This window comes from Barbus barbus (genome assembly GCF_936440315.1).
Source record: "Barbus barbus genome assembly, chromosome: 7".
In the NCBI taxonomy this organism is placed as follows: Eukaryota; Metazoa; Chordata; class Actinopteri; order Cypriniformes; family Cyprinidae; genus Barbus; species Barbus barbus.
In genome coordinates this window covers 2,078,468-2,090,537 of record NC_136735.1, presented here as the reverse complement: position 1 = coordinate 2,090,537, position 12,070 = coordinate 2,078,468, and the positions used below count along the sequence as shown (strand labels likewise).

At 33.9% G+C, this 12,070-nt stretch overlaps 3 protein-coding genes across 3 annotated transcripts in view; 2 read left to right on the top strand and 1 right to left on the bottom strand.

Annotated features, from left to right (window-relative positions):
* Window positions 1-12,070, top strand: part of LOC306872949 (uncharacterized protein) — an 819,728-nt gene that overhangs the window by 4,515 nt on the left and 803,143 nt on the right. The gene's annotated exons all lie outside the window — the stretch shown is intronic.
* On the top strand, window positions 3,501-6,856 carry LOC306872941 (GTPase IMAP family member 9-like). Its single transcript, XM_079421898.1, has 2 exons — window positions 3,501-3,592; window positions 4,945-6,856. Exons 1-2 carry the CDS (start codon window positions 3,574-3,576, stop codon window positions 5,646-5,648), a joined length of 723 nt encoding a protein of 240 aa, XP_079278024.1. The 5' UTR covers window positions 3,501-3,573; the 3' UTR covers window positions 5,649-6,856.
* Window positions 8,102-9,456, bottom strand: LOC306872268 (GTPase IMAP family member 9; the record flags this gene model as incomplete). The annotated part of the gene is made up of 2 exons (XM_079420766.1): window positions 8,102-8,889; window positions 9,438-9,456. The coding sequence occupies 2 exons, from the start codon at window positions 9,454-9,456 to the stop codon at window positions 8,102-8,104; spliced, it is 807 nt and encodes a 268-aa protein (XP_079276892.1).

The following is a 12,070-nucleotide window of genomic DNA, read 5'->3' as shown; positions in this document are numbered from 1 at the left end:
AGATACTGGACTCGAAATGAGGTCAGTGGATCATCTGCCCACAACATTTTTTTTTTTCTTCTTGGCTTTACTGACTAAGCTAAGTGTGTTTTAAGTGATAACACAATTAAAACAACCAATGTAATATTACCATGTCAAATATTACAAATATTATTTTGTTGGTAGGCTATACCTTGGTATAAATTATTTATGAATCAGTGATATTTGTTACTTTAATGTAGTCATATGTTGCATTTTTGTAACAAATGAGAATAAAATAGCAATAAACAAGAACATGAATATTTGATATTAAGTTGCTTGTTCTGAGAAAATTAAAATATTGTATTTGGTTGCTTGAAGTCACTGGCAATAAAATTTTGAAAAACGTTGTAAACGAGCAGATTTGCAAACTAGACAGGGATTTGGACGAGCGGCTTGCCGTCACTTTTCCTCCAGATATGTGTAATGTTTTACTGAGGAGAAATAAATAGAATGTTTATTTTAATGGCATCTAACAAACAGAGCCGTTGGCATGGACAGAGAGAGCCCTGAAATAGCATATATTTGTTATTCCTAGGGGGAATATGTTCAGTATTACGGCACAAATCAAGCACAAATGAATTAGAACGATTTAGACTCACATTAAAAAACAAACAAAAAACGTTCTAACCGTTTCAACTTAATGCTGCCTTGAAATTTAAGCTTAGTCAACTTGAAATATGAAGTTAGTGAAAACTTGGAGCTGACTAAACCTAAAATTTCAAGGCAGCACAAACACTAACTTTTATTATTATTATTATTATTAAACTCTGCGGCCGCACTAAGTGGGGAGTGAAGTTTTCGTTATAGGCTACTTAAGAAGAGGTCATGGTTATTGTTTCTTTTAACGGCACAAACCAGCACAAATCAAAATGGTATTGACAATAAAGTGATTTGATTTGATTTGAATTGGTCACATGTCTTTTGCTCATCAGTTGTACTGTAGGGTGCTGGATAACAACTAAAAATTGTTTAAGTCATGGAAGAACAAGATTATGATAGGGACATGGACAAGCAAGCAAGAGGAAGAAAACCAGGAGAGCTCTGATGATGAGCAGGAAACTGAATGTGATTCTATGATACTCAAGACATTTCACTATGCATGCATTCTGGTGGCTTCATCTGATTCAAATAATGTGGTTTTAAATAACTAATTTGTATTTCTCTTCAGTGTGATCTGTCTTTATATGCTACTTTAGTTGTCTTTATGCTGTATTCTCCAGTAAAGTATTGCACATGGTGTTGGATAATAAAGTATGAAGTAAATATTCTGTATTAGGGATGGTGTTTGGTAAATACATCATGTAATGCATATAATTACTATGATTGTTTTAAGATATGAACATGTGGTCATATTGATGACTCCTTTATGAAGGGAATGCTGAAAGATGCATTTGAAGAGACTGCATGGACTATATTGCTACAGACGCTTCATGCACAACTGAGGATGATGCACCAGGGAAGGATCAACATGAATCCTGTACTGTATTAAGCTAGATGAGCATGCACATTACTGGTGTTTAGCGCTTGCAGAGGACAAAGATGAAACAGTTCTAACACAGAGATACAAATTAGGTCTTTTGTATTATGATTCAATGAATTGTATGGCTTTTGCATCATAAACCACACACTGTCTGTACCTTGTCTAACTAAGTGACACTGGCATTGTGTGATATTACAAGAAAGTGTCCCGGTATGTACTGGCTGTTTGAACTGGTCTTGTCTTTGTTTACTGTCACCACTGTTTTCTTGCTCCTGATCTAATTAAAGAAATGTAATTAGTAATATGAATTGCTAAGAACTTCATTTGAAAAAATTAAAGGTGATTTTCTCAATATTTAATTTTTTTTTTTGTTTTCTTTTTTGCACCCTCAGATTCCAGATTTTCAAATAGTTGTATCCCAGCCAAATATTGTCCTATCCTAACAAACTATACATCAATGGAAAGATTATTTATTCAGCTTTCATATAATGCATGGATCTCAATTTTGAAAAATTGACACTTAAGACGTGTTTTGTGGTCCATGGTCGCATTTGACAATTTGATGTTTACATTCAATAGGACGGGTGTAAACAGCTTTCTGAAACCGTTTACACATAACATTGTACAGGTGATATACTGCTGCATATACTGTACACAGGTGACTACTAAAACATTTATAAAACATAACATCATGCAACAGCATTTAGTTACCTTGATATATCATTCATTTTTACATTTAATGAAGAACAAAGCTTTTTTATTGCAAGCCTTTGACTACACGCAGATAAAAACTGGACATGCCACTTGAGGGCACTATAAACATACACTTGAGCAAATCTTGGAGGTCTCAGTTACTTGCAGGCTCAGTCTCACATGTGATTCCTGTGATAAGACTTCCACTCACTGTACCTAACAAACCATGGGACAAGTCTTACAATTGATAATGTTGAATGTTAAGCTATTAAAAACAATGTCCAAATAGTTGCAAATAACTTCTGTCCTGGTTTAAGCCTACTCTGATAAATCATCACGTGTAAATTTCCCACACAATTGAAAGAAAACACTAAATTAATCCATTAAGAAAAGAAGCATCACAGAAGATCCTTGTTGAAGGAAGTCTGAATAAATCATTGTTTTTTCTTTGTGCAGTTTTGATCACACATCCAGACAGGTGTTCTCTGTACTTTGATTGTTTGTGGGACTAAAACCTTTGCTTTCATGTTGAAAAGTCATGAATTCCAATGAAGCTGCATGTCAGGTGGGCAGTGTCTGAGCACCAGAATGAAAGACCTGTTTCTACTGATCACTTTCACTTTGGCACAGGCTCAGAAATTAACTTTTCCACTATTTGCCCTCCAGAAAATTATTTCCAGGGGCATTTTTACTTTTGTAAGAGTAAGTTTAATAATTAAATGTATATATTTTATGTCAAATACTTAGATTTAACCAATTACTTTAAATACCTGACAAAACTATGGATTGTTACAAATCAATTAAAAAAAAACATCTAAAGGAATCTTTACATTGCAAAGGTGGAACAGAAGCTGCATCTTATGGCATTTACATTTATTTAGACAGTTTAATGTTGCTCAAAGGTGGCGTACTGTACATGTATTTACACAGCAATTGCATAATGTAAACTCATTATAGAATAGGGCAACATCATGAAAAATAATCTTATAATTAGCAACCGTTGATGAATAAAATCCAGTTTAAAGCATTATCATTACCTGCAGTGGGGTGTTTGCTTTTCCTTTCCTTCTTAGAAATCCTCAATATTTCCTCACCAAATGACACTTTTAATACTGACTAACATATTAAAAATGTTAGAAGTAAATTTTCTATGAGGCATCTGAGTACATTATAAAATCTCAAAAATAAAAATAAATGATAAAAAAAGTGAAAAAAAAAGTTACATATCTGCAGCTGCACTCATGTGATCGTATGTGTTTTTTTCAAATACAGGGTGTTAACATGAGCGCTCTCAGTCTGTTCTTTACATTCATCATTCATCCAGAAAGAGAAAGAGAGAGCACTGCGCACTAAAACAGAAAAAGAGGATTTCTAGAGAAATGGCACCGGCAATTACAGGTCAGTAAAAGTCACCTAATTAATCTGATACAATTAATTAAAAATAACAATAATAATCTTATTCTGGACATTCTAATAAAGTGTGATTATTTAACAACAACATTAAAGACTGTATTTATTGCTAAATGCCAGAAAGCTATTGGATTGCTAAAAATAATAAGTAATGTTTTTTTTTATTTTATGTAATAGCATAAGAAACTGTCATACTCTCATATATATATGTGTGTGTGTGTGTGTGTGTATATATATATATGACTCTGGAGCACAAAACCAGTCTTAAGGGGTATATTTGTAGCAATAGCCAAAAATACATTGTATGGGTCAAAATGATCTATTTTTCTTTTTATGCTAAAAATCATTAGGATATTAAGTAAAGATCATGTTCCATGAAGATATTTTGTAAATTTCCTACCGTAAATATATTAAAACTTAACTTCTGGGTACTCTGGGTTCGGGCCATTCCCGAGCTCGGAGCCCTTCCTCCTGTCAATTGTTTTACTCGCCAAATGTGCATTACCTTACTCGTGCTAAATATATGTAAGTGTGAACTCGATTTTTCTTTTATGCCAAAAATCATTAGGATATTAAGTAAAGATCATGTTCCAAGAAGATATTTTGTAAATTTACTACTGTTAATTTATTCAAATTTAATTTTTGATTAGTAATATGCATTGCTAAGAACTTCATTTGAACAACTTTAAAGGAGATTTTCTCAGTATTTTGATATTTTTGCACCCTCAGATTCCAGATTTTCAAATAGTTGTATCTCAGCCAAATATAGTCCGAACCTAACAAACCATACATCAATGGAAAGATTATTTATTCAGCTTTCAGATGATGTAGAAATCTCAATTTTGAGAAATTGACACTTATGACTGGTTTTGTGGTCCAAGGTCAGATGGATAGATAGATAGATAGATAGATAGATAGATAGATAGATAGATAGATAGATAGATAGATAGATAGATAGATAGATAGATAGATAGATAGATAGATAGATAGATAGATAGATAGATAGATAGATAGATAGATTTAGAAAAATAAATACAATAGAAAACTGAAAAAAGCATTTAGCAGTTTCTCAGTTTATATCAAGATAAATTTTGGCTTAAGGAGAGAGTGGAGCGGAAAGGAGAGGCTCTTGGAAATGTTTTCCTGTCAGGTGAAAATCACACAGCACATTACTACAAAAAAATGAACAGATTTATTGACACATGAAGACAGTTTTTCTTCCTGAAACTACAAGGACAAAAATGTAAATCTTACACTTTGGTGAGCCGTGATGACATTAACTTAAAAGTGAAGTGTGTGTGTGTGTGTGTGTGTGTGTGTGTGTTATTATTGTGCTTCAGGAGATCTGAGGATTCTTATGTTGGGAATGACCGGAGCTGGAAAGAGTGCAACAGGAAACACCATTCTGGGCGAAGATGAGTTTAAAGTGGATTTTAGTCCAGAGTCAGTTACTCAACAATCAGAGAAAAAAATGACCAGAAAAGGTAGCAGGTCCGTCACTATAATCGACACTCCAGGCCTGCAGGATACATCAGCAGATGTAAATGAAGTGAAGGCTGAAATAAAGAAGTGTATGAAAATGGCTGCTCCTGGACCTCATGTGTTCCTGCTGGTCATCAGAGCGGATGACAGACTGACAGCGGAAAAGATTAACACAGTCAAATGGATTCGGAAGAACTTTGGAGAAGATGCAGCACGACACACCATCATTGTGTTCACTTATGCTGATTCACTGCGCAAACCCCTGAGAGCTCATATAGAGGAGAGTCCAGATCTACGGCAGTTTGTCATGACCTGTGGTGGCAGATATCATGCATTCAACAATGCAGACAGAGAGAACAAAACTCAAGTAAACGAGCTGCTGGATAAGATGGATGAGTTGGTGATTAGAAATGGAGGAAAGCACTACACTAATGAGATGTTTAACGAGGCCCAGTATAAGCATAACAATGAAGCTACTGTAGATACTGTAGTTACTGTTGCTACTGTAGGAATATTGTTTGGGGCACTAGTAGCAGCAGCAATAGCAGTGCTGAAAAGCTAAAATGAAATCCAGCCCTTATTTAAAGTAGATTGTAGAGCTTTGCAGGTTTGAGCTTCTTTCGCTGTCTATTTTGTAACTTTGGTTAGTAGAATATTTTATTCAAATGTTTAACAAACATTTTTCATCACAGTGTTAAACCAATCCATATTTTAAAACTGTAGGTTTATGAATTATGATTATCATCCTGCTGGGATGCCAGTAGAGGTTGTATGTCTCTGTGTACAAATATAAAGGATTTATTTACAGGACAAAAACGACTATGTGGTGAAAAAAATTATGGATGTTAATGAATGTTAAAAGACTGCGCTGGTATCATCTGAATAAAGTGCTCTTGTTTAAATTAGTATATATATATATTTACTCAAAACATTTAACCTAAATATTAAAGAGAAAAAGAACTATAAATATGATAGCAGAGCAGTGGGGGGGTTGTAACTCTTTTAACACATTGTTTCTACTGGAACCAAAAAAAAGTGAACACAGTGGGACAGTGCATAGCCTGATACATAATCTTTAGCCAATATTTGTGTATTTGTTCAGTATTTTATGGGCTTTTTTTTGTTTTTTTTCACATTTTTATTTATTTTCAAATGGGGGAAGGGATTAAAGGTTGGTATAAAAATAATTTTAAAGAAGGTAATTGAACACAATACATGTAACTGATGTCCATGTTTTCTATTAGCGTTACCACCTGTTACAATAACCACCACTGTAGTCTATAACAGCAGTTTTTGTACTTGACATTAACTTTTTTTTTACACTTTTATAGAATATGTCGTGGATTTTAAAACCACTTTTAAAATGTGTGAACATTATATCACTTAGACAGAAAAACACTGAGTGAAACTGCAGAAGTATAAAGGGGAAAAAACAAAAAACAAAAAAAACAGCGGTTTTATATTAAATTAAACAAATCTGTCCCAAATTTTTAGTATAGGAAACTAATGGTGTAGATATAACTTACACATATAAGTTACACAATCTGCAAAGGGAAATATATAACAATGGAGGCAGAGGGATGGACCTTCTCAGGGTTATTTGATGGCCTTCTTGGAGGATGGGGATACTTCGATCTCATTGTTTGTGTCTGTTTTGGTTATATTGCTCTTCTTTACTGCTATACTGCTTGTCTGTTTGAACCATTCATTGCCTCATGCATACAGCAGCAGATAAACCAAGTAATGGAGGTCAAGCTGAGATCTCTGCACAAAAAAAAAAAAAAAAAAAAAACTGGACATGGAAACATATCTGAGAGACACATTAACACTCTACATTACATCACAATGAGAGCACTGGTTTGTTTTGTCCAATCACTTAACTGTTATAAGACAACAAGCACATCATGTAGAGTGGAAAAGTAGGGACTGGCCATCCAAACTTGTCAATGTATGTTTTTGATGATGATTATGAAGTTTGTTTGCATTTAATAAGTCTTTTTAATCAAATGTTTTCATATGATTAAGGGCGGGGGGGGGGGGGGGGGGTGAACAGTAAGCAGATGTATTAATCAATTTTCACTCTTCATTTTTCTCATACTGTGTAACATATAATCATAATTCTTATGTCTTTGTTAAGAACTGATAAACAAGTCCATGCTAGAACTGGGACGATTGCCGATGCTAGAGTAAGCAGACAGGGAGATAACTAGCTAACTGTTTAATTATTTTTTTATTTATAATTTTTTTTTTTGTAATTCATTTCACAGTCAATTTCCAAATAAACACAGAAACCTTCATTTTAAATTGTTATATTTATTCATTTTTTTATATATATATTTTACCATTTAACATGAATATCAATCACCAATACCCTTTTTTTATGGGAAAAAATATTATATACCTATTCAACAATACAGTAAAATTTAAAGGAATATATATATATATATATATATATATATATATATATATATATATATATATATATATATATATATATAATAATTAAGAGACATGCACTGCGAATTATCAGGTTGTTTGCACTTCAAATTAACAATTACAGAGCATAAGTATAACCTCAAATTTCAATTTAAGTGAACTCAAAACAATCTTCACTTTAACATAATAAATGTCTGATTTATACATTTCAAATTGTGTGATAAAAAATAACGCATTTGGTATAATCTATTCTCTTGACAGAACATCAGTATTATAAGTATTCACACTTGTTTCCGCACCGCATGTATTAATCATTGAGACAAGCACATTAAATGACAAGATCAAAAGCAGTTAGCCATGCGGAGCTTGCAGCAAGCGAGCGTCCCACAGGTGGGTCTCTCAGCCTCCAACGAGGAAGATGTGGAGATGAGCGCAGCTTCATGAGAGCCATCTTCGGTCGACTGCTCTCTCTCTCGCTCAGGACTCGAGGAAGTGGAAAAAAGTATGCTGTGTTAGATATTTTTAAACTATGTTTAACTATTTAAACTATTCTAGAATGCTGAGTAATTCTTTAAATGATTATTTGTTGCTGCTGCTTGCTGCTGCTGCTAGCACTGCACCAATAGCTGCTGCTGCGGCTGCTGCGGCTCCTCTTCCGCCCATAGCTGCAACTCCTGCTACACCTATTACTGCTGCTGTAGCTGCTGTTGCTAGTCCTCCGTTTCCTGCATCTCTCGGCTTCTGCTCCCTTTCAATCTTCTCTTGGGCTGCTTTATACATGTCGGCAGTGTAGGGCTTCTTTCCATTGAAATTAATCATTTTTTCTATCATTTCCAGCAGTTTTGTGACCTGATCTCGATCAGCTCTGTTCTCATTGTTGAACGAGTGACATCTGCCATAGCATGTCTTAATCAGTTCCTGGAGCTCAGTGCTTTTGCTGATATATTCTTCTAGAGGTATGCCCTTCAGTGCATCAGCATGAGTGAATAAAACGATCGTGTAGTTCAGAGATTCTTCCCCAAAGTTTTCCTCAATCCATTTTACAGTATTTTTCTCCTCCTCTGTGAATTTCACACCCAGTCTTATAACAAGCAAGAACACAAGAGGCACAGGAGGTTTAAGAGCAGACGGCTCAGTAAACCTCTCCATTAAAACCTTTAGTTCGTTTTTAATGACTGGAGTGTCAAACAGGCCGGGACAGTCAGTAACTGATACAGTTTTTCCACTCACAACTACTTCTTGTATCTCACATGTTGTTGTAACTGACTTCAGAGAGTTCCTCATTGTAAATTCTTCTCGGCCCAGGATCGTGTTTCCTGCTGCGCTCTTTCCTGATCCTGATCTACCAAGAAGTATGATACTCAGATCTGTTAGAAAGACAAGTAAAAGGTTTATTTATTTATTGCATATGTCTTTAAACATTTGATAGTCAAAATCAATATACAATCAGTTCCATTGATCATTTTTTCCCTCTATATTCAAGTTTGTAAAAAGGTTACCTTTTCTAACATAAATAACCAATTAGCCGGTACCTTGTGATCAAAATAACTTCACAAACTGATACACATGAACAGCAGGACATTCCAAAGAAAATCAATTTCTGCACCAAAGAAAAATAGTGTGTTGAGTATTTTATTAAATAATGTGCATCAGTTCTGCATGAATCAATTAAGTACTGAATTAAAACATGCATGTTGACTTTAACTATGAATATAACTCACGTTCACAGCATTAGCAGCATGTGTTCTTTGAAAATGTGCAGTTTTTGATCATTTTGTTCACTCTTCTAAACTGTTGTTATGTAAGCTCTGAGTTTTTGGTTGAAACTTTTACATTGTTTCTATCAATTATGTATTCACTACGTCAAAGATTTATTTAGTATGAAGAATATTCTGTTATGCAGGTTTCAGCTCACCTGTACGTTTGCCTGCCATGTCTCAGTCTGTCCTTTCTTTCAGTCTCTATCTGCGAAATACCTGAATGGAATAAGAAGGAATGTTACAGATTTAAGGCTCGGCAGACATTTGCATGATCCATGTGATTTTTTATTTTTTTTATTATTATTATACACATTTTTATTCTCTGGTGTACTTGGTATACCTGGTTTTGGTTCTGAGGACAAAACAAATTGACGTTTTTTGTTCAAACTAAAGTCACACAGCAGAGAGCTGTTCTAAATGTGAAACTATCTTCAGCCTGAGTCTGACTGTTCAGGCAAACAAGCTTTGTGATTGGACAGGGCGACATGGTGCCACAGCAGCAAATTCAAATGTAAGAATATTATGTCTGAATTGTAATAGCAATCAAGACATTCCATTCCACTTTAAAACATTTAAAAATGATTTTGTTTTAAAACATTCATACACAGTAAAACCCCCAGTGTTTATATAATCTACACTCAGAGTGTTAAAAAAGTAACACTTAAGCAGTTAAAGTTAATGAGATAATTAGTTTAGTAATTGAGTGATGATTGAGCATTAGTGAAGAGTTATTAGTGTTACTGTGTGTGGAGTTGTTTAATCATCCTCTGCCGAGATCTTGAGAGATTTAATATCTTCTTTTATCTTGTGTTGATTTCATCTAAGTCTGTGACTGAAGTCAGCTGTAGTTACTGTATTTCTACTCGTCTCTTTTTCTGTTCTTTCTCTTTCTTTCAGTGGTTCAGTTTGTTAACAGCAGGTGTTCATCAATAATGCTCAACCGTCACTCAATTACTAAACTAATCATCTCATTAACTAAACACTAGGAGTGTTGCTTTAACACGGGAGGTTTTACTGTGTACCAAAGTGCACTAGACTGAAAATTCATCAACCTCTGATCACATCCTACAGTTCTTAAATAAACAGACAAGTCAAACAAGTCACAAATAATAAACAACTTGATTTTTTTAATAAACGAATAACAATAGATTTAAAAATACCAGAATATAGTTAAATCCAGTGCATATGTAAGTAGTGTGGGGTGCTTGCGTTATACCTGAACATGTTTGACTGGCTTAAGACCAAAAAAATGTAGAATATTTACTGTGAAACTTTGGTTTGCATGCTAGCGAAAATGCCCTGGAGGCATATTTGTTAAGATATTGTTTCAAATTCTAAGTACAGTAAAACCACACACCAGTGTGTCCCACCAAAGTATTTCAATGTAAGACTTCATGTAGTCGCACCTAGATGAGTCAGATGCTCAAACACTTATAGGTGTGTGTTGTGTGCGTGTGTGCGTGTGTGTGTGTCCAACTATATTTTGAGTTATCATTTTGCACTGATTCATTTCATTTGTATTTAGAAGTATTTCAACTACATGTGTAATTATACTTATAATTATAATTTGAATTTATAAAGCTAAGTTGAGATAACTATGAATGTAAGGTGAACTTACTTTTTTAAGTTTTATATACCAAAGTTTATGTTCGTATAACATAATTTAGCTAATTTTCTTAGTTAAAATAAATAGTTATTTTATTTCAATCCCTTTATTTCAATTGTTCTTCTGTTTCAGTTATATTTAATTATTTTATTTCAAATGTTTCAGTCGTTTTGTTGACAACTTTAGCATTTAAATTCATTTTTAATGCAAATAAATAATATCTGTCAGCAACTGCAAATCAAATCAATTAAATCTCTCAAGATCTCAGCACAGAGGATATATAAACAACTCCAAAAGCAGCATTACCATCTTCACTTAGTTTTTATTTTGTATTAATATTGTATTTCTTTCATAAGTTGTTTCTGATAATTAACAGAGATTTAAGCTGTAGTTTATTTTATTATTTATTTATTATTTTTTCATTTAAAATGGTTTAAGTCACCATTATGGTGATTAGTAGTTGGGCACTTTACCCTTGGATTTCGTTAATGTAATTCCATTTCAACAATTGCAATAGCATTCTGTTCTTAATGAAAAGCTCCTGTTGAAAAAGAATGAATTAATCAAAATAAATCAACTGAGCTGAAGCTGTCTGATTTTACAACATTCAAATGCTTGTCGTATACAGTGATTTAAATTACTGTTTAAAGTCGGTATGAAATCAAAAGTGACAATTTTTAGTTTTTGATTGAATACTGTAGTGTTTATTATAAATAATTTATCTGTGCACTTCATTATTATTACTTCATTATTATAATTTTTTTAATTCATGTGCCCTCGTAATCTTTAATAAAAAATGTTAACCTCCCCTCCCCCTCAAAACGACTCCTCTACTCTTCCGGTCACGAGTGATGGCGCAAGGGTGGAGCTAGTGATGTGAGGGGTAAACCTGGGATAAACGACAGGGGAAGAGCTGATGCTTCACTTTATAGCACTGACACCAGTCATGATGGAGTACGTTACACTTTAACATTGAACATATATTAGGATATACGACAACATTATTCTTAGGACATCACAAACTAATTTGTTTCATGAATATGAGTTAACCTGATGGAGGTCTCTCTCTCTCTTTCTCTGTCGCGAGCACGCTGTTTAGGCATGTTCCCTGTCGATACTTCACTCGTACTGTGTCGCTAGACGCTATGGGGAAAACTCCTTTTTCTCCGAGGACTGAAGACT